The sequence below is a fragment of the Thamnophis sirtalis genome, unplaced genomic scaffold (genome assembly GCF_051295495.1).
Source record: "Thamnophis sirtalis isolate CommonGarterSnake01/CBP01778 unplaced genomic scaffold, rThaSir2_p1.2 scaffold_4, whole genome shotgun sequence".
NCBI lineage: Eukaryota > Metazoa > Chordata > Lepidosauria > Squamata > Natricidae > Thamnophis > Thamnophis sirtalis.
In genome coordinates, this window is record NW_028261384.1 from 85,399,958 (window position 1) to 85,426,764 (window position 26,807).

The 26,807-nt window shown below is 39.0% G+C and overlaps 1 protein-coding gene across 3 annotated transcripts in view; it reads left to right on the plus strand.

The window, feature by feature from the left end:
* PCGF2 (polycomb group ring finger 2) overlaps positions 1-18,827 on the plus strand; it is a 56,228-nt gene extending 37,401 nt beyond the window's left edge. For 2 of the 3 annotated variants that reach the window (XM_087713256.1, XM_087713255.1), the window contains exons 4-10: positions 4,257-4,312; positions 4,621-4,671; positions 4,762-4,870; positions 9,899-9,947; positions 10,543-10,641; positions 13,108-13,188; positions 16,161-18,827. In XM_087713256.1, coding sequence (XP_087569382.1) covers positions 4,257-4,312; positions 4,621-4,671; positions 4,762-4,870; positions 9,899-9,947; positions 10,543-10,641; positions 13,108-13,188; positions 16,161-16,520 — 805 coding nt within the window. In that variant the 3' untranslated portion in view covers positions 16,521-18,827. The remainder of the gene's footprint in view (positions 1-4,256; positions 4,313-4,620; positions 4,672-4,761; positions 4,871-9,898; positions 9,948-10,542; positions 10,642-13,107; positions 13,189-16,160) is intronic. The other variant, XM_014058247.2, reaches the window with a different exon arrangement.
* Positions 18,828-26,807: the final 7,980 nt, after the last annotated feature.

A 26,807-nucleotide genomic window follows, 5' to 3' on the forward strand; every position in this document is an offset into this window, starting at 1 on the left:
TGTCAATGAATTTTTCAAATACTCCAACTGGACATCCATTTCTATATTTATTTTTAAAAAGAAAAAGAAACATTAAATTCATATAGAATGGATAGTTAACATGCAGTGCATATTTTGTGTTTGAGGAGATTTTTAGAATGGGAATTTTAATACAAAAATACCCTGAGTTTGTTAGGAAAGTTATTTTACTAGGTTAGAGAGAAAGTGAGAAGATGGGAAAGAACAAAGGGAGAAGTGAACAGAGGTTTCGATGAAATCAGTTTGGAGGAGTGAATTACTTTGAAATAGTTAGTGTGGGTAAAATATTGAACACAGAAAGAATCTTTTCTTTAAAAAAAATGAGTTAGTTGGAATGGTCTGTGATAAGGTGCAGCATGGCACAAAGTATAGATCCAGGCTGCTGGAAACTGCTAGCAAAATGATAGGAAAGTGTTCTTTTCTCTTTTCAGTACATTGAATGCACAATCTTACATTTGGTTGTCAACCATTAGAGGCTGAGGTCACAGAGTATGCTGGGCAAACCCAAATAAATAAAATGATGATTTAGTGTGACACATGAACCAGGCCAAGAAGCTGCCGTGGACTGAGTCTCAAGCCTGTATAATTCATTGCACTTTGCTGCACCTTAGGAGTAATAGTGCATCCTAGGCACTCTGATTAAAGCACATTAAGTGAGTTATTGACTCAAGTAAATATAATGGCTCTCCTTATAACCCAGTTGCCAGTCATGGAGCCATTTGGCCAAAGTTACTTTCATTAGTGCACCATAAATTATAAAACAATGTCAATACACCTGCAATAAATAGTATTATAAAATTAGATGAGGTGGATAGGATTGCCAAATTGTGCTAATATGATGGCATTATGAGGGAGTAGGAATACTGCTGGCCTAAATAAAAAGTGCCTATTAAATCTTCAATGCTGTTCAACATAAATAATTTTTGTTTCTTTTCAGTTCCTTTCTAAATTACACATATAAACCCTATATAATAATGCTAAATCTTCTAAGATGCCACACACATAATACTAGGTTCCTAAAGGCAATATTAACAAGCATGGTCCTCCATTATTTCTCTATGCATTCTTAGTTTCACAACAAGAAAAAAAAGAGGAAATTTAGGGCTCATATTCTCCTAACCACCATGTGAACATTATCGGATAATAATCTCTTATGTAGTGTCTGTAGTGATGTTGCCTTTGTTTTATCCCTAGTCCGCTGCTGAGGCAGTTTAAAGACATTTTTAGTTTTTTTTCATAGGGTTTCTCTCCCACTTTTCTTGATACAATTTTTGCCATGAACACACTTTAGGATGCTTAATCAAGAATGAGGTTGCTGGAGTGGTCATGGGAGGAATCTTCCCAGTTCCTATTAATTACTTTAGGGTATTAGCATTCAGTCGTCCATTCTACTCACTAAAAAGTGCCCTTCAGAACTGTTTGGGCTTAGACTATAGCAAACACACGGCTTCTTACAGAGATCATGCAGACGTGCCCACACAGAAGCTTAACCAGAGTTTCCTAAAGGTTTCTTATAAGCAGAAATTTATAACCCTTTGAAAGAATGCTAGGCTTATTTTTAAAATCCAATTTCAATATTTTAAAGAAGTCAATAGATGATGCTGAAAGGCAGGGCAAAGGCATCCAGAAAAACCAATCAGTCACTTTTCTTAACTGATCTCATTTTAAAACAGTAGAGACAGCAGTACCATTAGTCACTGTTAGTTTATAGAGGAAACTCTAAGGGAAAAAAAGCAAGGAAATGGATCTACTCAACAAATTTGAAGTGCAACTCAATATCTCAATGGCGTAAAGACAGGCCAATAGGAACAAGAAAGAAGAACAAGGATCCTATAACTGGGGCATTGGGACAGTGAATGTCACCATTGGTAACACTAGGAACTTTATTGTATTGCTTTTGCTATAAGCTGCTTAGATTCATACTGTTTGAATCTTGTAATAAACAACAAACTATAGTATAGTAGGGAAAACAAGAGTCCTGGTGGTGAAGGGGTTAGAATGCAGCATTGCTGGCTAACTCTGCCCACAGTCTAGTGTTCAATCCTGACAGGGCTCAAGGTTGACTCAACTTTCCATTCTTCAAGGTCAGTAAAATGAGGACCCAAATTGTTAGAGGCAATATGCTGACATTGTAAACTGCCCAGAGAGTGCTGTAAAGAACTATAGGGTAGTATATAAGTTCTAGGTGCTATTGCTATAATGTGCTGATATAATTACAGGAGTTACCTTGAGAAGGGGAACAAATAAATTTATAATAAATAAATTGGCAAGTGAGCGGGGAGGGAGTCTTGTGTGTTACTGCTGAGCTCTATGAGTTGTAACACTCTATGAGTGTTGAATGCAAGTTGTGTTTTTATTATTTTACTTTGTTCACATACTGTTTATTTTTGAATTGCACCCCCTCCCTAATGATTGTAAGCCGCCCTGAGTCCCCTCAGGGAAAAGGGCGGCCTATAAATCCTAATAAATACAAAATACAAATACAAATACAAACTTCTGTACTTCTGATCATTAGAAATTTAGATGATCCCACAAATCCGAATCTTTTTTAAAGAAATAAAGTGGGGTTTTAAAGTCAGATGTAAAGTGTTAGCATGTTAAGCTTTATAGCCTTGCATAAGATAAATGGAGTATTTACTAACAATATTGCATTTTTCTATTTGTACAACAGTAAAAGAGGTTATTTTCCTTTTGGGGGAATTTAAATAGTTTTATATGAGGGGCAAGTTTCATTCTCCAACCTTAAAAATTGATTTCTGAATGTTTTGTTACCAATCTAGATAACATCTTCAGTAAAGTTTAGGGAATGTCAGTGTACTTTTATTTATAAGGGCTTCTGGTGTGGGTGTGTCAAGTGAGGGTCTTGTGATGGGTCTTGTGATGGGTCAGATGTGAATCATCTGTGAGTCTTGTGATGGGTCTTGTTTGGTTGAGAGTTGGTGCTTGGTTGAGGGTTGGGGGCTTGGTTGAGGGTTGGGGGCTTGATTGAGGGTTGGTGCTATCTCTGGTTGGATGTGCAGTTGATTTGGATTTTGAGCAGGGACGTGCAGTCACTAGAGGCAGTGGAGGCGGGGCCTCACCAGTCTCCTGAGGGAAAGGAAAGAATTTTAAAGATTTTTTTTTAAATAATTAAAGCCAGGGTAGTTGCTACCAAATTCCAAGTCACAGTGGCTTGGTGTCTGCTCAGTGTTACCTATATGAGGAGGCCAGAGAACTCGGGGCCTCCTTTGTATAAGGAATTTTTTGCCTTTTAAAAGTTAAGAAAGGGTTAAAAAGCAAAAAAAATTGTACGCAAAGGAGGCACTGATTCTCACACCTCCTGATCTGGGAGCAGCGAATCATGTCTGTGCAAGGGCACTTGAGCGACTGCGCAATCTAGCAGTTTCCATCAAGGGTGATTCTGGGGAGGTTGCTCTGGGCCGCCAGCCACCGTTTCTTCAGCATCAATTTCTTCTTTGCCTGGCATTTTCTACTGGGCGGCTTGGCGCCTTTGCTGCAGACCTGGGTCTTGGTGGCTCCCGCGATGCAAAGTGCCCCACTGGGCACTTTGCATCGTGGGAGCCACCAAGTGCGGACATTCCCGCTGCCCCGGCCTGCAGCCAGCCCAGCACGGAGTGGGGAGGATGAGGAGGAGGACGAGGAAGAGAAGAGCGGTGAGTCCTTGTGCCGGCCGGTTGGCCAGGCGGGGAGCAGGTTGGGTAGGGGTTGGGTGGGCTGGCTGGCTGGGGAGGGGGGATCATGGCTGCTCAGATGGCAACCTGCCGCTGCCGACAGCAGCTTGGGTGTCCTGGCACCGTCTGAGCTGAAGAAAGCGGAGGATTGTTTGTCAGAGGAGGTGGGGGGGAGCAAGGCGGTGGGGCGTGATGGCAGGAAGAAGCAGCTTGGACAGAGCCAGCCCACCCCACCCCCACCCGACCTGCTCCCTCACCCAATTTTGTAGATTATATTATTTATTTCAACCCTCTGTATTTTGTCTTTGGTTCTGGATAGTTCCTGATGAAGTGTGGCTATAGGTTGGTGGGCTATTCCTATTCCTAGAGGTTGGAGGATTCTAGGTGTCATTTCCAATACTAGAATTAGATGTTACCTAGTCTGGTAATGAAACTTTTGAAAACCAATCCACAAGCTCACAGAACAAACTTTCACCACCCAAACTACATATATTCACTATTCTAGTTTTATATTTCTATTTACTCTCAATTAAAATTTGTGTTGACGGCCTGTTTATCTTATTTCAGATCAGATAAAACTCTACAGGATATAGTATATAAACTGGTGCCAGGACTCTTCAAAGGTATGAATATGTGACTGCTGAGAGTTTAGAGAATATAATTTGGGATAGAGCTTCCTAGCTGACATATCACAATGCAGCAATCTTGATTTTATTTTGATTTTGATTGATTTCTAATAAGGGGTTGATAAATAATAGTACATAATTATTGAGATAAAAGAATTTTGAAAAGTATCTTTGGACTTAATGCAAACCAGATTGCAGATTCTTTTTTATAATATAATTGCCTAATTGTTTCTGAATAATAAATGAATTTGCAAAATGCAAGAGAAGGATGCCACTAAATGAATTACCTTGGCTTTCATTTGTAGATGAAATGAAGAGGCGACGTGATTTTTATGCAGCATATCCCCTGGCTGACGGTATGATGTCTGCCTCAATTGTCTTCTGTTGTATGTCAACATGCATTTTAAAAAACAGGTGTGATTTTCATTCCTTCTTTTCTTGTTTAGTTCCCAATGGATCCAATGAAGACAGGGGTGAAGTTTCAGAACAGGATAAAGGAAACCTAACAGATGATGAAACGGTCAGCTTGTCCATTGAATTCTATGAAGGAATCAGGTAACCATTTAGGGAATATAAAAGAAAATATATTTTGTTGACATTTTTTCTGACATTAGATCATTATAGTTTTAATATTTTTATCTGTTTTCAGTTACTTGAAAAATGGTTCAGTATTATTTAACTGCCCAAATTTTGGGTACAGATAGTCCTCAATTTCTGACCACTCATTTAATAATGGTTGGAAGCTACGATGGCCTCAGAAAAAATGACTTTCAACCTGGCCTCAAAGTTATGACTTTTGTGCCACCTCTATGATTATGATTTCAACTTGGGGTTTGGTAAACAGTTCATATTTATAATGGTTAAAGCATGATGTGATTGTGTGATCATGATTTGTGATTTTCCCAGTCAGCTTCTGACAAGCAAAGTCAATTCAGGAAGCCAGATTAGCTTAACAATCACGTGATTTGTTTAATGTCTATGTGATTTTGTTAATAATCATGGTATAAATGGTTGTAAAAACCAGATCTAGTTGCATAATGACTCACTAAAGACCACACTGCTTAACAACTGAAATTCTGAAATCAATTGTGGTCATAAGTTGAGGACTATCTGTATCCTTGTCCGTATTCATCTCATAATGTAATCAGTATGTATAAGTTAGAACTAAACAAAAGCAGACCCAAGGGAAAGATTTAATTTGTACATTAAATTCTTACTTTTGTTGAAAAGAATTAATTTTAACTAATTAAGTGCCAAAGCAATTACCATAATTTTCGGAGTATATGATGTATCTTTCCCCTCCCCCCTAAAAGAGCGTGGAAATGTTGGTAGATCTTATACACCAAATACATCCATTTTTGGCCTCCCAAAGCCCCATCCCCGGATCCCAATTTTATGAAAAATAGGCAAAAAATGGGCCAGTTTTCACCAAAATGGGGGCGTTTTTGCCTTCTCCCACCCCCGAGACGCATTCTGCAGGCTTTAGCAGGGCTCGAGGAAGGGAAAAGGGCCCCCGTTTTAGTGAAACACAAGCAAAAATGAGACATTTTTCACCAAAACGGGGGTGTTTTTGCCTTTCCCCATCCCCCAGAAGCACTTTGCAGGCTTTAGCAGGCTGGGGGAAGGGAAAAATGCTGCCATTTTGGTGAAAAACTTGGGGGCATTTTTGCCTTCCCCCATCCCTGCTGAAGCCTGCAGAGTGCTCCTGAGGGCCAGGGAGGACAAAAACTTGGTGTGTCTTATACACCGGTACCTCTTATAGTCTGAAAAATACGGTAATGGGCATATTGGGTGCAGGAAGGGAGAAAAGGACTCTTTAGGCACACAGCCAGTATCTCAGCCACACAGGATGTTATGAAACAGCTAACTAATCTGCAAACATCAACTCCATCAACTTAATCAAGATATTACAACACAGCCAACCAATCTGCTTACAGCAACAAAGCCAGCACTACCCCCCACCCACACACCAGTATTTATAGAGGGACGGCAGCTCCGATCATGCTTTGCTTGCACAGGCACGAGGTCGAAGACACCAGCCTGAGGATGAGTGGGACCTCATCGAAACGTCGCCAAAATACTCTCAATCTTATACAGGAAAAGACCCGAATACACCAAAACCTGCATAGGCATGCAAACATATATATATGTTTGTATATCTATATGTACACACCACATTATATATATATATATATATATATATATATATATATATATATATATATATATATATGTGTGTGTGTGTGTGTGTGTGTGTGTGTGTGTGTGTGTGTGTGTGTGTGTGTGTGTGTGTGTGTGTGTGTGTGTGTGTGTGTGTATGTGTATGTGTATGTATATATATATATATGTATATATATATGTATATATATGTATATATATGTATATATATGTATGTGTATATGTATGTATGTATGTATGTATGTATGTATGTATGTATGTATGTATGTATATGTATTTAGTGTCACAACCCCTAGTATGCCCCAATTATGGGAGGAAGCTAACTGCTTCCATTCTCTGTCTATCGGCTCGTCACAAGAGACCATCATGACAGAAACCCAATATTTTTACTGTTGCCTTTGTTACATTTGTGTTGTATTTGTGCCTTTATTTATTTATCAGCATAAATACAACACACACACACACACACACACACACACACACACACACACACACACACACATATCCTGGCAACAATGTAAAAATGGTTTGCCATGATTTTGTTTCAGTTTTGGTGTCTCCTTGTTTTCCATTCAATATTAAGTAGAGACCTTAGTTTTTCAAGATTTAAATGCTGCCACTCAGCTACCTGAACCAAATCCATATCCACATCCACAAATCTCCCCCTCCATTAGACGTTTGGGGAAAGGCAGACTTGAAGAATATATGCTGCACATTCCTTTTCTATTCCAAAATTTCTAATGAAAAGACAGAAATGTCACAATCTGAATAATTTTTAAAGGGGGAGGGGCAAATGAAGCATCAGCAAAATGCTGTGGACTTAATACACTTTGATGTCAGTAAGGTATCTGACAAAATAGACCATAACCTACTTCTTGGTAAAATAGAAAATGTAGGATAGACAACATTACTACCATATGAATTTGTAACTGGCTGACAAACCACACAATATGCAAAGGGAATTTCATCTACGTGCAATGAGGTATCCTAGGTTCTGTCTTAGCCCATTATTTTTCAGCATCTTCACAAATGATTTAGATAAGGGAATAAAAGGAAAACTCATCAAATTTGCAGGTGACACCAAGTTGGCAGGAATAGCTAACACCCCAGAAGATAGGCTGAAGATCCAAATGGATCTTGACAGACTTGAACACTGGGCTCTCTCTAAAATGAAATTCAATGGAGAAAAAGGAAGGTTTTACACTTAGGCAAGAAAAAAACAAATGTAAAAGTACAGATTTAATGAAACTTGCTCAGTAGCAGTAACTGTGAGAGGGATCTTGGAGTCCTAGTAGACAATCACTTAAATGTAAGCCAGCAGTGTGTGGCAGCCACCAAAAAGGCCAATGCAATCCTAGCCTCCATTAACAGAGGGATAGGATCAAGATCATGTTGTGTTAGTACCCTTTTATAAGGCCTTAGTAAGACTACACTTGGAATACTGTATCTAGTTTTGGTCACCATATTATATAAAAAAAGTTCAGATTCTGAAATGAGTGCGGAGAAGAGTAACAAAGATAATTAGTGGGCTGAAGGCTAAAACATATGACATAAAGGCAAACTTTCATTACCTTCTCACATCCTTTTAGAATACAGGATCAAAGGAAGCAAAGGACAAGTAAGACTGCTGAGGATTTGCTCCTGTATAACAGAGAAAATGTTCATGTCCACCTCAAACCATTAGATTGTTTAGCACAGAATTATCAATGCTGACTGGTATCATCTCTCCAGGGGTTCAAGAATACTTGTCATTTCTTTTTGGAGATTTTGGTTACTGAACTAAGTATCTTCTGTATATAAAGTAGAGGCTTTTCTAATGGCATATATAAACTACCCATCTTCCACAATTAGCAATTTTTATTTCTGTTTTACAACAGAATTTTTTAAAATTTGTTTTTATCCTTTTTTTACTTTTACTTTTTTACCTTTGTATGTGGGTATCTAGTGAGCAAATAGTGAGGAAATGATTTAGAAAAATGAAGTAGTTCTGCCCAAACTTTGCAACCATCACATTTACATTTACTAGATACAGTGTTACTTAAAAGTTTATGAACCATTTTATTTTTCAATATTCCTGCGTAAATATGAACCTAGTATGAACTATTTTTACACGTCCTAAAACTGGATAAATATAATTCAATTATACGAATGAGACAAAAATGTTGCTGTGTACTTATTCTAATTAGTCTCTAATTACCTCTTCAAATGAATTGATAATCCTAGAAATCCACATACTTTTACCATACATACTGTAGATATATAGTTTTGGATTATTTTCTTTAATAAATAAATGAACAAACAAGCACAATGTTTTGTTTTTTGACTCATTTGCTTAATTGGGTTCTCTTAATCTATTTTAGGATGTGAGAATAACAGATCATGTTTTAAGTCATACTTATGCAGAAATGTTGAAAATTCAAAAGGGTTCACAAACTTTTAAGTATCACCGTAGAAAGTTATATCCTTTCTCAGTACAGTTCTTGGCCTCTTCCTAATTCTTATTATGTCTTATTCCCTATCTTCAGTATGCACTGAGAGTTAGTTATGGTAATTTATATCCCCTTCAAGTTAATTTAACAAGAGATTACACAGCTTCTCTCTTAGATGCAATTTGGCAAACAGTGATTTGTACATGTATATATTTGTCTGGCTCTTAATGAAAAACAGAAATATTAACTAGGGTGAAAGGACAATTCTGATGGCAGAGCCATCAATAGCATATTTCCCATTGCTTCCTTTTTCTAAGGATAGGTCCCTATTTTCTGAGATTGCTTCTTGTAAAGTCTTATGCCATTAGCACTAAAGGAAGATATTTTACTGCATAAGCCACAGTAGCAAACGATGCTCCCACCCAAATCAAGGTGCTTAGTCTTTAATACTGATAGCCAAAACAGGTCTAACACAATTGCCTCAGCCTGGAAGTAAAAAAATGCATTGTCGTTGTCACAATCATCATCATCCTATTTTCAGCCATTTGCAGCATGCAAACCCAGTTCCTCCAAATACTTATTTTATTCTGCCTAATAGTACTTTATTGCAGGGAAGTTTTTTTTAAAAAAAATACTATTAGAAAAGAATGCATGTAGAAATAATCATATTTCTGGATTCTGAGTGACCTGGTATTTCGGTACTTATTGTTAATTGACTCCGAGAAGCCTGATGGTTACTAAAAATGATTAAGTACCAAACAATTTTTCCCCATAAGAAATAATATAGTGAATCGCAAAGCAACCAACACCGACAGGCTCTAGCTTGTCTAAACAAATGATGAGTACCAGGACAATGTTCCACATCAAAATATATTGAGTACCAAATCTGATAAGTTTCAAAGCAGTTGACTATCAAGGTACCACTGTATCTGCATTTTTACACATATTTAACTCATTTGTCTTCTTAATTCTTCAGAGATGAAAATAGAGGGACTATTGAAAATGGAAACATAGAAAAAGATAAGGTGAGGTACATCATGGTGTGGGTTCTGTATTTAAACAGCTGTATGTTTTAAGACTGACAACTTTTATAGCAGCAAACAGCTAGGGTTTCCTGTGTATATTTGTTACCATCTAGCGGCAATATGCATCCTCAGATTGTGTAGCCTTAGTATTTTATTATTTGGAAGAAAGTTGTAGGATATGGATGTGAAGAAAAATATTTATATGAAGCCTAAACTTAAATCATATTATTAAAAATAATCTTGAACTTGGGCTAAAGTGAGCTCCTGGGCATACAAATGTCAGCATTGTTTGCTTTACTTTCTGCTACTTTCTTTCCCATCAATATGATTTCCATATTTCTTTTTTCCCCCTTTTGTTTCTTTATATTTTGCCTTTCCCTTTCCTTTCTCTCCCCTCCCCTTCCTTGCAGACTTTTTCTCCTTCTTCCAAACTCAAGCTTCATCCCCACTTTGCCTGTGATCTGAGAACTTCTTGCATTCCTCCCCCAACCTTCACCCCTTAATTTCCATACCTATTTCAACTTCAATGTCCTGCTGTGCAGTCCGGCCCACTCCAATTAAAACCATCTCTTGCCTCTCTCACATTCCTCTGTAGAAGAACAGCATGAGATTCCTCCGATGTCCTGCTGCTATGACTATCATGCACCTGGCTAAGTTTCTCCGGAACAAGATGGATGTTCCCCCTAAATACAAAGTAAGTTTCAGGCATGCACCCACCATTCTCTTGGTCCAAGGGCTGAGGTTGCTGCTGGTCTTTTGTATATTTACAATTCTTCATAGTTAAAGGTGAAAAAAAACCCAAATCTGCAGCTCCTCGTACTAGCTTCTCCAAATATAGAGTTGGCTAAGCTCAAAAATCAAGATGGAATAGTTGTAGTTTGTATGTTCTCTATCTCTCTCTCCACCCAAAATCAAGAAGGTAGAACGGAATTTGTTGTTTTAAGGATTTAACAAAAATGTAATACAACATTATTTTCCTAATTGTTTATTAAAACAATGTGGTTAAATATTTCCATGGGAATAGAATCAACCAGAATGTATTTATTCTCCTATTGGATCGATATTATTGCATCCCATTCACTCTGAGTAAAAATAGGACTGTTTTATATTATAAACTAAGCCCATTGTCTAGATTATTGTGGCATAGACAAGATATGTATATGCATCCCCCCCCCCCAACTCAACCTATATTTATTTCTTAATAACTCCATATGAAATTAGGCTGGGAACTAACCGTGGCTTTCAGATTTCCTTATCTTCACAGCTTGACAAGGAGAGGGGGGAAGGAGGGAAGGGGAAAGAGAAACATTAAGAAATACAGGTTACTGGATTGGACTTCTTGGAAAGACATGGTGGACTGAAGATAACTTTTCAAAAAGCGGAGACAATTGCAGCAGAATGAAGAGTTGGCAAGTAACCTGCCTCTTTATTAATTCTTAGCCAAGGAGAGAACTTGAGATCACTCACAAGTGCTCGAGAAATCTGCTTCTCATGAGGAGACCTCAAGACAGCAATCACTAGTGTTTTTAGAGCTCTGGGAGACAAAGGAGTAGCCATCTTGGTCAAATTACATTTGGCCTTTAAAAGGCCACTGGGTTTGCATAGATCTTTTTCTAATCACTTTCAGAAACTGTTTGGTAACTGATTTTCAGCCTTTACAAATCTTTTATTACAAGGTTTAATAACAGTGGACGAGTTTTTTTCAATCTTTAGTAAAAGAAATTTTAAATATAAGTTGAAGGATTTCTTTTGTAATAAACAGTAAAAGACTGATTAAAAATTTGATTTTAGAAATTTAGAAACATATTAAGGGTCCAATTAAATTTGAAATAAGTTTTGGGAATTAATTATAGAGAGGCTTTAATGTGTGGAAAACTTTTATTTTGAATGCTTTAAAAACATAATTAAGACTTTAAAAATTGGATGTTAGAGGATACTAGGAGAAACTAAAAATTATCTTTAAAGGAGAATACCATTCAAACTCAATTTATTAATACAGAATTAAGCAAAATATTTTAACATTGGCCGTACTGAAGGAAATTTTTTGACAATGAACCTGGAAGTTGATCTGCTGAATGTCTGGCTTTATGGTTGGATTGCATCTAAAAGTTGTTATGAAAGAGGAACAAGTTTTACATTACAATATTGAAAGTGACATTCAGGTGGATTTCAAAACAAGCCATATGATTGATAAAGAAAAAAACATTGCATTGAACAAGCAACAAAAATCAGCTGATGTTTTAATAATTAAAATAAATATATCAAAGAAGTAGCAGCCTTGATAGGTGCAAGGAACCAGAAAAACATAATGAATGGATCAGAATGATTTATTTATTGCAAGTTTCCTATTGGCGGGAATCTAGCTAGAATAATGTACTCACTATGGAAATTGCTAGATAAGCAGTGCAAGGTTTAGGAAAGATCTGCTTTTCACCACTTCCTCTCCACCAGCAGTTCAAGGCTAGCTAGTCTTTCCACTCCTCCCCTCCCTTCAGCTACAGATTCCACTATACAACACAAGAGAGTGACCTGGATAATTTTCCTACACTGTATTTATCAAGGAGGCTTGTTAAAACTTTTTAAAAAATTGTGAGATGAACAAAATGAAAATAAATCAGTTTCTAAGACAATTCAAGGGGTTAAAGAGTGAGATTTTTAGATGTTTCAGAATATAGGAGAAGGAAGGGATATAAAATTGGTTTATTTGATCAAGGTTAAAGTAGATGTTATTTCTGCTAACACTTAATGGACTTTTGCAGACACTAGAGCTGAAATAATGAGGTTTTATTTATAGATAAGAGATGGGATATGGGAAGAAGAAATCATTTGTTGTATTTTAAGAAAAGATGGTAAGTTATTAAAATTGTTTATACTTGTAAAGAAGGTGGGAAATATATATATATATTTCTTTTCCCCCCCTATATCCTTATTTTGTCCTTTTTATTTTTCTTTATATAGTTTTCTGCACCCTTTTTTATTCTCTCTTTTTAGTTTGCTTTTATTGTGTCGTAAATTTAAATAAATTTGGTATTAAATAAATACCAAAAAGAGATATTCAGGTTACTGAAATCTGTTCCATATTTAATATTTATTCCATATTTAATATTTAAATTTATGCCTGTGTTATATAATTCTGCATGTCTTAAACTTTGTTTATTAGGTGGAAGTTCTCTATGAAGATGAACCTCTAAAAGAATATTACACTCTCATGGACATAACTTATATCTATCCTTGGCGAAGGGTTAGTAAGAAAAAAAATGCTCTATTTGAAAAAAAAATTAACTTGCATCATCTTAATGAGATTTAATTTTCACACTAATGAGCAAATTTGGACAGATTTTTAAATTTCAATATATCAACGTGGGAATTAAAAAAACTTAGAATTTTAAAAAACATCTGGGACTGTATTAAAATGTGTTCATTAATGGAGAAAAGCGAAAGATAAATAACAGCTTAGTCAGTCACTTGAAAGTTATGCTTACACATAAGGCTAATAAAATTTTGAAGTTCTCCATAATATTTTGTAATAAAATATACTACTGTCCAGCCTTTTAAAGCTGGCAAGCTCAGGAAACAAGAACCACTTGGATTTCTTGACTGATTTTTTTTATTGCAGGTAAGGTAATATAATAGAATCTTGGAAGACTGCCAAAATAATTCCCCAGATCAATTTACATCAAGGATTTCTTTTGATACTTTGCCGTTCCTCTGGACTGAGGAATCTTTTAGTAACAGACTTACTGCATTCTCTTTGCCCCCAGGGTCTGTTAGGGACTCCATCACAACTACAGTAAAATACAATCATATTTCAATAAATTGTTTTTAGAGTGTTATTTGTCCATGAAAAACATAATGCATAGATTTTTTAACCAAATAAAACAAAGCCAATCCAAATAAGAGGGTAGAAACTGATTTTTTTTAGGAGAGTCAAATTATTTTAAAAACTCTGAAATTTTAGCCTTACTTTGGAATGAAAGTAGGAATTATGTGAATTTAAGATCTGAGGGATGCCAAATTCAAGAAGCTTTTAAAATACATATCAGATATACTGTAAGTGCACTTTCTTCTCCATTCAAAGACATCCTGAAATGGAGAAGGAAAAAATTAAGATTCAACTAATTTTACTTTTGTTCTTTGTTTTGTTTTGTTTGTGCCTTTAAGTCGATCTTGATTTTTGATGACTTCCTGGACTAATCCTTGCAGTTTTTTGGGGAAGGTTTTGGAAGTGGTTGTCATTGCCTCTTTCCTAGGGCTGAGAGGTTGGGCCAAAGTCACCCAGATGGCTTTATATCTAAGGCAGGACTGGAACTCACATTCTCCCGGTTTCTAGCTTAGCACCTTAACCACAACATCAAACTGCCTCTTTCCAACTAAAAAACATATAACTTAATTGTAGGCTTAAAGATGCTTCTTTTTAAAAACTGCAACTCGGCTGTTTTTTCCTTGAGAAAGAAGACTACGACATTTAGCTTCTCACCCAAGAAGTTTCATCAGTTTTCTTCTTCTTCTTCTTCTTCTTCTTCTTCTTCTTCTTCTTCTTCTTCTTCTTCTTCTTCTTCTTCTTCTTCTTCTTCTTCTTCTTCTTCTTCTTCTTCTTCTTCTTCTTCTTCTTCTTCTTCTTCTAGGAAAAAACAGTCCAGTTGCCCTTTGAAGAAAACAACCATGACTGAGAATCTCTATAGACATTAATTATTGGCTATTTATACATTTTACATATGTAAAAAAAGCATTCAATGGTTCCAAAACATATTCTAGGTTTAGTTGGGGAAAGCCTTTGTATGACCACACTAGGAAGTTTGGCTTATTATGTGTTGGTTCCAAGTAGAAGCAGAGCATTATTCAAATTAGGCAATAACTGGTTCCTGAGCAGGTAAGAGGTAGAGCAAACTATGCAAGAGGAGATGGGACTGTGGGACCCATAGATTCAAGAGATAGATTCTCACTGTAGATTCTCTTTGTTACTTGGTTTTTTGGGGAATGTAAGGTAAATGCCACATATTTAATCTGAACCATTTCTTGGCTGGCATCGTCAAGCAAACAGAAAAGTAAGATGCCAAATTGCTTAGTTTTCCTCACCTTGGTAAACAGATTTTTTTTTTAAAACCTGGTGCATGAACTGGACCAAACTGGGTAAATAACCTCCTTGGAGATGTGTTTTCTTACTGGTGGTAATGGTGATTATGGACTCTGTCTACAGCCAGTTCTCAAAATTCCTGGTTTTAAACAAAAGCTTATGATACCCATCTGTCTATCAGTCAACTAATCAACTTATCAACCAATATTTATATACTGTCCTAATCCAGTAGATGTGCTAAGTATTGTATAAAATCATGATGTATTGTTTAAAATATAGTTGTTCACTTACAATCCTTCATAAGGGACCAAAGGCCTGCTTAACACAAAACATTTTTTTGGTATTTTTAAAAGTCAGCAAAGTGTCCAAGCATATCTTTGCAAATAGTGCATTGCATGAAGAGCCAATAAAGATAGTCCTCTGCTTAAGACTACAATTAGGGCCAGACAATTGTTAAACGAGTCATACACTATTTTATGACCTTTTCACATGATTGTAGCAAAGCATTGCAGTTGGTAAATGAATTATGTGATTATTAAATGAATCCAGCTTCCCCATTGATTTTGCTCATCAGAAGCTGGCTGGGAAGGCTACAAATAACAATCACATGACTCTAGAATGCTGCAACCATTGTAAATACATGCCCGTTGCTAAGTGCCCAAATTCTAATCCTTTGACCATAGGGATGTTTCAATTTTGTAAGGACAAGAACCAGTTTGTAAGTTACTTTTTTCAGGACCATTATAATTTTGAATAGTCATTTAATGAATAGTTGCAAGCCAAGGTCTATCTCTATTGGGAAAGCTTGCCTTCTGGATTTGCTATCTCTCATGAGTTGGAATCTGGAACAGGGCCGCTCTATGTCTGGACCAGTAGCAAGATCATATTTAATAAGGTGGTCTCTGGTACATGGTTATTTGCACTGGATAAATAACTGCCTGAGGACCATGCCACTAGGTCAATATTAAAATATACTGACAAATGTTTTAACTCTGGTACAGCTGCATTTTTATGCATTTTTGGTTCTATAATTGTTGAAATTATTCCTGATGTTTTACTGTGCTTCTTTGCAATCGTTTTCTTTTGGAGAAACAGCAATATGCAAGTTGCTAATACATCCTGTTTCTTTGCTTCAATAGAATGGCCCTCTCCCACTGAAATATCGTGTTCAGCCAGCCTGCAAGAGGTTAAAACTGTCTTCTCAACTTCCCAACTCAGAGTGTACCAACACCAGTGGGGCTTCAGAGTGTGAATCTGTCAGTGACAAAGCTCATAGCCCAGCCACCTTGCCGGCTACCACCTCCTCCTCATTGCCAAGTCCTGTCACACCTTCCCATGGCTCCCCAAGCTCCAATATCACCACTGTAAGCATTCCAACCCATCCTGCTACTGGTGCCATGCTAAACGGCACCTCGAACTGCCACCAGATGCAACCTTTGGCCAGCAGGGGGCGCAAAACAATGGTCAATGGTAGCCCAGTCATGTCAGCCTTGACTTAAAAGGAGCATTATTTTTATTCGATTCTGAGTTTTATATATATATTATGTATAGATAAGGACAGCGGTGGATGGGGTGGGGAAATTATACATACTTATTTTCTATCAACTGACCAGATTTAATTTAAGAAAAATGCAAAAAGAAAAAGAAAAATCCAAACCCCTTTTTTAATTTTTCAAATAAAAATTGTGATCTTGTATCTGCATGGTGGCATTTGTATAAAAACTGCAGCCCTTTCTGTATTATGATTGTTCTTTTTATTGTAATTATTTATGTCCTTGATTTGTAGTGAGGTTTGATGCACAGTTTTGGAAAGAAAAAATGCACAGTCCCAAATCAACCAGGCTCTTGTAGAAGCACATATGGCTTTTCTGGCTCCTTTTATCAGATGACTGTCAAAAGGAGCCAGGAGACTGATTACTTCCTTCCCCACCCATCCCCAGTCCATTTTATGCATCTCCATTTCAATTATGTATTTTTTAGTCCTATATTTTTATCCCTCTCCCTTAAGCATCTTGGTTCCAAAACTTGTCAAATCAAGCTGCTTTTAAACAGAAGGTAGTAATAGACATTTTTGTGCTTGGAAAGGGGCAACAATGTGCTAATGTTTTGTGATGTTACGGTTGCTAGAAATTGTAGATATGTACTGTATCCAGAACAATAACATGGCCTGGAAAAAAAAGGGTTAACAACTTCTATAAGCAGAGAGAAAAGAGTCAAGGCAGGAAGCAGAAGCTTATAAGGCCACAGTTTAGTGTTTGGATTGTAGATGAGGATGAGGATGAATATGTTGATCTGCTCTAGTTCCCATAATCATAGTAATTACTTGGTCTTTTCTTAAATGGGAGTCTAGAAATAGATTCCAAAGCTGCCTCTTTGGTGGCAGCAGGTTCCCTGTTAATGGTTTAAAACTACATTTTCCATAATCTCAATTGATCCCTTACTAAAATAACAGTATTGAGGGTAGGTTCTTCATCTCCACAGCAATGGACGATGATGCTGGAAGACACAATAAATTACAAGAGGGGATCCTATCAATGTCTGAAAAGGCCTTGGTCTAGTAATTAATTAATTCTTATGTTCCACTTGTTTTTCTGTTCAGAAAATGCAGAATTGCAGTTGAAAGCTGAAGGGATACAGTGCCTTCGACTGGCATAGCATCACTAGCCCTTCGTGGAGCAGTTTACATCATTAACCACAATATGGTTGCCTTGGCGCCTTGTGCTAAGTGCTTAGTTGCTGGAATAATTGTCTTGAAGCTTCACCTTTTATTCATATGCCCTTTCTTACATGTGTTCATAAAGTCTGTTTTCAGAGTACATCTTTGCTTTGGTTTTAAATCTTTTCAGTCATATATTTCCCTATCAAACATTGTGGGACAGTTTGCACACTAGCAGTTCTTTATCAAAAATCTCTTGCATGCATTGGTTCCCAGGACCTGGCTAGAAATGGGCTAGGGACAATTCAGAAAGTCCACTACTTCCATGTGACTTTCCTAAGCAGATTTGGCTGGCCAATGTAATAGGCAAATGATTCATCCATACAACTCTTTGACCTTTATTAGAAAAGCAGTTTTATAATCCTTACAATTCTTGTTCTAAGAGCTACAATACTTGATAGTGGTTTAAATTTGTAGAGTAGTAGAACTACAGTCTTAATTTCCACAATTTGAATTTCTGAAATGCCTGCTGCAATTCTCAGCATTGTTTATAGCAGGGGTGTTAAACTCATGGCAGCCTGCAGTCACATGGATGTATCATGACTTTTTCCCTCTTTGCTAAACTGGGGGTGGGGGTGGCCAGCGTGTAACACATCTGGCCCGCAGGCCGCAGGTTTGACATCCCTGTTTTATTGTATAGTATAGTTTAGATATTTCTCAAATTCTGTGGTCCTGTGACAGCCTAAAATAATTAATTTATGGGATTTCCCCTCCATAAGGTAGTCCTCAACCTACAACCACAATTGAGCCCAAAATGTATGTTGCTAAGCAAGATCGTTAGTGAGTTTTGCCCCATTTTATATTTCTTGCCACAGTTAAGCAAATCACTGCAGTTGTTAAGTTAGTAATATGCAGTGACATGCAGTGAGGATTATGGTTGGTGAGGCAAGAGCGCGGCAGCAGCAAGAAGCAATGTCCCCGCTGCTCTGTCCGACAGGCAAGGCATCTCGCATTTATGGCGAACATAAATGTGAGATGCCTGTCGGACACAGCAGCAAGAACGTCCCTGCCGCTGGCGCGCTCTGCTGCCTCACCACCCACCTCCTCCGACCCCACCACTGTGTCCGACAGGCCAGGCATCTCGCATTTATGGCAGACATAAATGTGAGATGCCTGGCCTGTCGAACACAGCGGCGGGGACGGAGGAGTCGGGGGGGGGGGGGGCGAGACGGCAGCTGGCAAAGAAAGGGAAGAGAAGGAGGAGGAAAGGGAGAGGGGAGCAGGATGAGGCTCCCAGTGGGGGGGGGAGAGGGCTGCCCCTCTCTTCTCAAACAAACTCTCAAATTGAAAGAGAGTTTGTTTGAGTGAAGAAAGAAACACACACACACACACACACACACACACAAATTACAATAAAAAATTACTAATAAAATTACAACAATTTTGAATTCCCCCTCTTCCCTCCGTCCGATCCACATACCTTTTCCAGCTGTGGATTTCAACTCTCCTCTTGTCCACCCGCCATGATGAAAATGTAAAAAATGTAAAAAAGGCAACTTAGGCTGCTGCCAGATCAGGAGGCAGAGAACCACGTGCCTCCTTTGCATAAGGAATTTTTCACCTTTTAACCCTTGCTTAACTCTGAGCAAGGGTTAAAAGGCAAAAAATTCCTTATGCAAAGGAGGCCCATAGTTCTCTCGCCTCCCCCTGCAGTTAGCACTAAGCAGATTCAGAGTCATTCACTGTGACTCTGAAGTCTGGCAGCAACTACCTTAGCCTTTTTCCTTTTAATTTTTCTTTTCTTTTCCTCATGACACTGGTGAGGCCCCACCTCCCCTCACTGCACGTTCCTGGTAATATGGTTATTAAGTGAATCTGGCTTCCCCATTGATTGCTTGTCACAAAGTTGAAAAAGGTGATAACGTGAGCCTGGTACATTGCAACCGTCATAAATGGTTGCCACGCATCTGAATTTTGATCATATGATGCTTCAATGGTCATAAGTGTGAAAAATGATCATAAGTCACTTCTTTCAGTGTCATCGTAACTTTGAACAATCACTAAATGAACTGTCATGAGTTGAGAACTACTTGTATTATTCATGGTGATGGAAGCAACTGTCATTTTTATAAGCAGCTGCCTAAAATGCTGAGTATAGTGGTGCCTTCTCTTCTTGGCTTCTCTTCCTGACCTCACATGTCTTCTCATCAGCCATGCACTCTGCATGGTGTAGCCCCTCCCCTCCTGCTTTGGAACTCTGCAGTCTTTGAATTCCCAACTTTCGTACTTTTCCACCTTTTGGCAATCCAGAAATATGTGACCCTCCCGCTTCCCCTGCTCTAATCCATTTATGAGCCGCTTGGTGGTCACGGTATTATAATCCTTGATTTGGCAAGCAGATGAGTTTGTGGAAAGCCAGAATTACCTTATTCCAAGTCTTTGGAATGAGAAATATTTTAGTAGCCTTTATAGAAACCCATTCTGCATTTTTTTTAAAAAAAGTTTGTTTAATCTTGTAAATTTGGGTTGGAAAAAAAATACAGTGCCTTTCCAAAACAAATTTTATTAATATGCTGAGGTGGTGAAAAGAGATTTGTGATTTAAATTGATGGGGATGGGATGGAATCTTTTCTTTTGCTAATTTGTGCTTCAAGATGGCCAGATGGAAATGCACAACTTCTAAAGGGAAGAGATTTCTTCTTCCACCATTTTCAATCCTTTCCCTTTAGAGAAGAACATGGTACCTAGAATTACTACACTCCTCCTTATTCCTTGCTTTTCCCTTCCCCTCATGTCCCTTCCCTTCCTAGTAGGAAGGGTTAACTAAACACAAGCACATTTTCTATTTTTGAAAGTTAAATCCCAGGGATTTTGGTTGTTTTTCCTGTAGCTGTTTCTCTGTAAAGCAGCTATTCGCACAAGTGCAATCCATGTTTGGAAATAAATTTTCATAGATAACTTGGTTGTACCAGAAGTGTAGAAAGCAGCTTGTCATGGGGACAAAAATATGCAATGGGTAGGAAGAGGAAAGGTGTGTTAAGAGGCCTGTGGTGTGTTCCTTTCAGGCCTTTCCTTTTCTACCCTCTGCTTGTAAGCTAGATCAACTGCCAGCACAATAAAAGCAGTTTTAAAACCTGCTCCTACTCTCCAGCTACTATCTATTTTAAGACTCTGGTGGACTTTGCACAACATGATGTTTGAAGAACAGTGTATTCTTCCCCTTTTGCCTGTCTCTTTATGTGTGTTCACCGAATGAGAAGAAAGATTCACTGCCCTAAGAAGAACTCTCCCCAAATTCTCTTTTTTCCACCCGGCCCTTCCAGAGGCAAGACTGTAAGACTGCTTTGCTGTCAAGCTGACTCTTTCCATACCTCCTCCTCTTAATTGTCTCCTTGTTGCTTATTCTGTCTTCCAAGTAATGCTGAGCAGTAGCTATTCTTGAATTAATTTCCTTGACTTTTTAAAATTTAATGTGTAAAGAAGAGGGGGTTGTCGAAGTTTTGTGCTTTCAGCATCATTTGTGATAGTGCCATAATGTCAAGTGTAAGTGTATGCAGAGGAAACATGATAACAGTGCCAGGCATAAATAATCTGTTACTGTGGAAGTTGCAAGTCCCATATGATATTTAGGTAAATGAATTTAGAGCAGGATTACCTGCACTGTTCTAAAATGATTCTGTTCACCAGTCCAGTTCTTTTCCTTTAGAATGACCACCTTCTGTTACCCTAGCATAACTTGCTGGCAAATTGCTTTGCATCTCTTGCCATTTCTTGAGTTGGTAAATTTGAACTTTGAATTTGGCCCTAGGGCTTCCAGTTGTCATCCTACACATTCATTAATGTTTTGTCACACCGAGGTACTGAAAACTCAGAAGGGGTAAAGTGGTACTTCAGCAATTTTCCTGAACCCAGTGCATTGGATTATATGATCCATTGTTCCCAGCCAACATTGTGCTCATTCTAGTGATTATTTCTTCTTATCTTATTCGCTGAGAGTAAATTTGGTACTGCCAGTGGCATTAGGTCTTGTTGAAAAGTTGCTGGACTTGGAAATTGGAAACATTTTTCTGTCTTTGTATATACTGAATAAACTGACCAAGGCAATTAAGAAGCCTAATGTTTTCTTCTCCTTTTACTACTTATCCTTTTTGTATTTTTTTTTAATATGGTACAAACCAAATTGCTATGTATGTTTGCAAACCTATATGATGTTTTAATGTGCTGTAATATATTCTGATATTCATATATTGTTATTGGTTAAAACATTTGTATCAATAATGCAGTTTGTAAATGGTAATAAATGATATGATTTTGTCCTTCAGTCTTGGTCTGGAATATTTTGATGGCTTGTTGTGTGTTGCAAATTTTGTTTTCCTCTCAGATTCCAAGTTATGCAAAAGAATTATAAATTATTGCGCTTATAGAGGAAAAACTCATTAAAGGCAAAATGGTGATGGATGGATATAATTTTAGAAGTTATGGTGGAGTCTAAAGTGCTGATCATGGTTTTATGATCCTCTAATCTGGTAGTTTTGTGTTGTAGTGACACCACAATGTCCATAATTGCATTATAAAAGTTGTAATCTCATTAAATCTGAAGGGTGCTAGGAAAGATGATAAAAAGTAGCAATTTAAATTGTCATTGTCATATTTGGATATCCCCTATTTAATATTCATCTTCTTTCCTCATAATCCCTGGTACCTCAATTTGCCTTTTTAATGTGTTTCTCACATAACATGGATGGTTTTTTTTTAAGAGAGCTGAATTAAGCATGTGTTTAGTTAATAAATGTGTTTCTCCTTTCAACTGGACATTTGAAACATAATACATGTGGTTGCTACGGAAGATGATGGCCTTTTCAGGACTGCAGGCAGGCAGGCAAATCAATATTTTGAATAGGGAGAATATACCTTGGCAGCAATAGGCACCAGCCCAATACAAATACTCTTCAGAAGATACCCTTCTGCCACAGCATAGAAGCCTTTCCCCCAATTCCTAATTAATTGGATGCAGATTTTTAAAAGTCATATACTCTAGTATCTGTTATGTATACCATATTTTTTGGACTATAAGACACCCCCCTCCCAAAGTGGATGGAAATGTTTGTGTGTCTTATAGAGTGAACATTGAGGCAGGGGGAAGGGGGTTGGTGTCGTGCCAATCAGCTGTTCTAGGCAGCAGGGATTGCCACAGCCACCTGTTCGCCGGGGCCTGCTTGCTATCAATCACCACGATTGGTGACGAACGAGCTGCGACACTGAACGGGCTTCAGCGAATGGGCTGCAGTGATCTCCGCCTCCTAGAACAGCGGATCAGCAGTATTCCAGGAGGTAAATCCAATCGCCAATCAAATGCTCAGTGGTGAAGGCTCCAGCATTCTGGTGGTGGCAGCAACTCAACTCAGTTGGGCAGTGGTGGACACAATAGAGCAGAGCCCTGAAGAGCCATGTGCTGGGGCTGTGATAATGTGCTGAAGCTGACCAGGCTGTTTGCTGCAAGGAGGCTAGATGGATGCTGGAAGGCAGAGGCAGATTTTTTTTTCTTGTTTTCCTCCTCTAAAGCTAGTGTACATCTTATAGTCCAGAGCATTTTATAGTCTGAAAAATATGGTATATATTTTTAAGGGTGACAATAAAAATGCACCAAGCTCCTACCACTATGGCTTGGGTACACTTCCTAAATCCTTACCTTTTCAAGGTAAGCTAGTACTTCTAACAATGTTGAAGTTCAATGAGAGTTGAACATTTACAAACTGGTATAATTTCTCCTTTTGCAAACTCTAATGTTCTGAGGGGTCTAATTCAGCAGCCTTGCTGACTTATACTTCTGAAATTTCAGTCAGCATTGATTTAAAGCCAATCCCATAACCAGGAGAACTGGATAATCTGGAACTGAGATGTTACCGCATGTTCTACCCATTATCCCATTCCTTATCGAGGAATGGGATAATGGTTTATCAGCTAGAAAGCATCCCAAAATGAGGCATCCAGGAAAGAGTTCTTTAAGCAAGTTGTCACTGCTTTCTCTTGATGCACAAGAGATTTACACTTTGGCCTCAAGAAACATTTACCTCCTTTAGACACTAAGTGGCTGCTCAGTCCTTTCCTTCAAAAAAACAAGGGTCAACATAACGTCTGTCTCAGAGGTGGGTTGCTGCTGCTACTACCACATCAGCTGAACCGGTAGCGGAAGGCTCTGCCCACCCACATGGACACTTCTGCGCATGCGCACAAGCATGCGTGCCAACGCTCTCAAACCAGTAATAAAAAAAATTAGCAACTCACCTCTGGTCTGTCACATTTGTCCAGGATTATGTCTGCATTCTCAGATAAGACAATACAAAGTCCATTGTTGTATCCACCAGGACAGGTAGATTAGTATCAGTTAGTACTGATATCAGCAATTATTTCTGCAAAATACTGTAACAATGAAAACAGCGGTACAATGCCAATCACATTTATCCACCTTTGTTTCTCCTCCAGTAAGTCTAAATCCCAACAGAGAGTGTGGTATAGCCATCGCACCCGCTATTTATCTCAACCTGGAAAGCCAGATTCAATATCTGTCCAGTTGAGTGCGTGAGACCACACTGAGTTTAGTGTAGGGCTAGATGAGGAGAACAATGCAGATCAATAGAACAATATTGTACAATAAAATGACAAAACAATTTTGGGACTCAAATAAAATTCACATCCACCCACTACATCTGTACTCCAGTGCCTAGGGGAAAGTCAAGACTTCATTGATTTTTAAAGTTCATTAAAGTTCATCCATATCTTGGGGAGACTGGCTGAGCTGTAAGGCAGGCCCCATAAATCATGCATCTGAGGTCCATTTGTGACTCTGCTTCACCAAGAGCCTATCTTGCCGAATTATTAGATCTGCTAAGTCATAGCAAAAAGACCCCACAGGTTTAGGGCTGTCTGTGGATGGAAAGGGGAATCAGGATGGCAGTTGTGATGGTGATCAGAGCCCCACCCCTTTTCTATATGCAATGGCATTTATTTTCACTTCTTCCTTCTCACTTAACCATTTATTTTATTTAAGATTCAGTTGCTTTCCATGTTAGAGGCTGATAATTGGTAGCTTCAGGAAATATACAATAAATGGTGATGACTTTTTTTTTCTGTCAGGGACTGAATAGTACCTTATTCTTAAACATAAATTGGATATAAATAAACCTTATTGTATTGTTGTGGCCTTATCAAGGCTAAATTGAATACCACATTGTTTTCAGAAGATCATGACAGTGAGAAACTGTTTGCATTCTAAATTTTAGAATTTAAATTTAGGCCATCTTCCAAGGATTTTCAACACAGAAACCTTGTCAAGCAGGAGCTGTCTAGGACAATTAATTGAACATGGCGGTCTGCCATACCAACTTCACCATGGTGTCCCTCACCACAGCCGAACCATGGTGGGTGTTTATCCTCAGCTGGCCTTCCACTGGCATTTTTCTCCTACTACTTGGTTGTCTGCCACTGATCCCCATCATCTTCTCCGGGGTGATTTTCAGAGTGACGTTTGTTGCGCTGATCGATGATCTCTAGCGGGCCAGGGATAGAGGACATTCCTCTATCCTAGTGCTTCTTGACCTCTCAGCGGCCTTCGATACCATTGACCATGGTATCCTTCTGCGACGGTTACGGGAGGTGGGAGTGGGGGGCACCGTCTTAAGGTGGTTCTCTTCCTACCTCTTGGACAGGTCGCAGTCGGTGTTGGTTGGGGGACAGAGATCGACCCCTAGGCCTCTCAAATATGGGGTGCTGCAGGGTTCGGTCCTGTCCCCCCCTCCTATTTAATATCTACATGAAGCTGCTGGGTGAGATCATATGTCGGCATGGGATCAAATATCATCAATATGCGGACGATACTCAATTGTATCTGTCCGCCCCGTGCCAACTCAGCGAAGCAGTTGAAGTGATGTGCCAGTGCCTGGAGGCTGTCAGGGTCTGGATGGGAGCGAACAAGCTTGCACTCAATCCAGACAAGACTGAGTGGCTATTGATGCTGCCTCCCAAGGATGGTCCAGACATTCCACCTCTTAGCTTGGGGGGTGAAATTATACACCCCTCGGAGAGGGCCTGCAATTTGGGTGTCCTCCTGGATCCACAGCTGACATTAGAACACCATCTGTCAGCTGTGACCAGGGGGGCCTTTGCCCAGGTTCACCTGGTGCACCAGTTGCGGCCCTACCTGGACCGGGAGGCACTTCGAATGGTTACTCATGCCTCGTCACCTCAAGACTGGATTACTGTCAATGTTCCCTCTAATTTTTTTTCAGTGTGAGGACCTCTGCTCCCTCCAACAGGATGTTCTGGATGACTCTGAGAAGAGGCAATGGCGGAAATGCATACAGCAGACTTGACGGCCACGGGTAGTGAAGGGCATTGACCCCTTCGGCTTGTGGAGTGTAGAACTTGGCAAAGAACCTGGGAAGATGCGTGTTTTCTGGGGTGGCAAATAGATTGACCAGCAGGCGGCCGAACCTCTGAAACTGAAACATTTGTCTCCAACCAATTGGCTACACGGGACAAATAGCCGTGCAGTGCAACTGGGCAGCTCCTCTCCACCAGGTGAATTTTCCCGGGGGCAGCACAGTGCCCTGTCACCTCAAAAGGGAGGGCACTGGGCTCCACCCCACAGTTTCTGCTGCTGCTATTGCTCATTGTGTCCTGCCTGACCGTCCTCTGTGCCCAGATCCTCTGGGAGAGAACTGGGTGCAGAGCAGAGCCAGGCAGGACACAACAGGCAATAGCCATCTCCTGAAAGGCTGGGGAAGGAAAGGCCCTGTCCCCAACTGGGAGATGTGGAGGGGTTATCTTTTCTCAAGTCTGTAGCTCCCATTCAGGGCCACAGAGTCCTGCAAAAGTGACAACAATGAACAACAGTGTCCTATTGTCTCCAAACAGGGATGCATGTGCTCATGCCTTAGAAATGCTAGGCTGGTTTTTTGTGTCTCATCCCCATCTCCCACCCTGTGAGATGAAATTCTCCAACTTGAAGAATTGAGGGCAAGTGTGCAAAAAACTTGCAACGCTTCCCTCTCAGGGAGGGCCCTCATTGGCCCTCTCAGAAGTCCAGCTGCCCTGTTCTGCCTCCCCCTGGCTGGGAAAGGGGGCGGGTGAG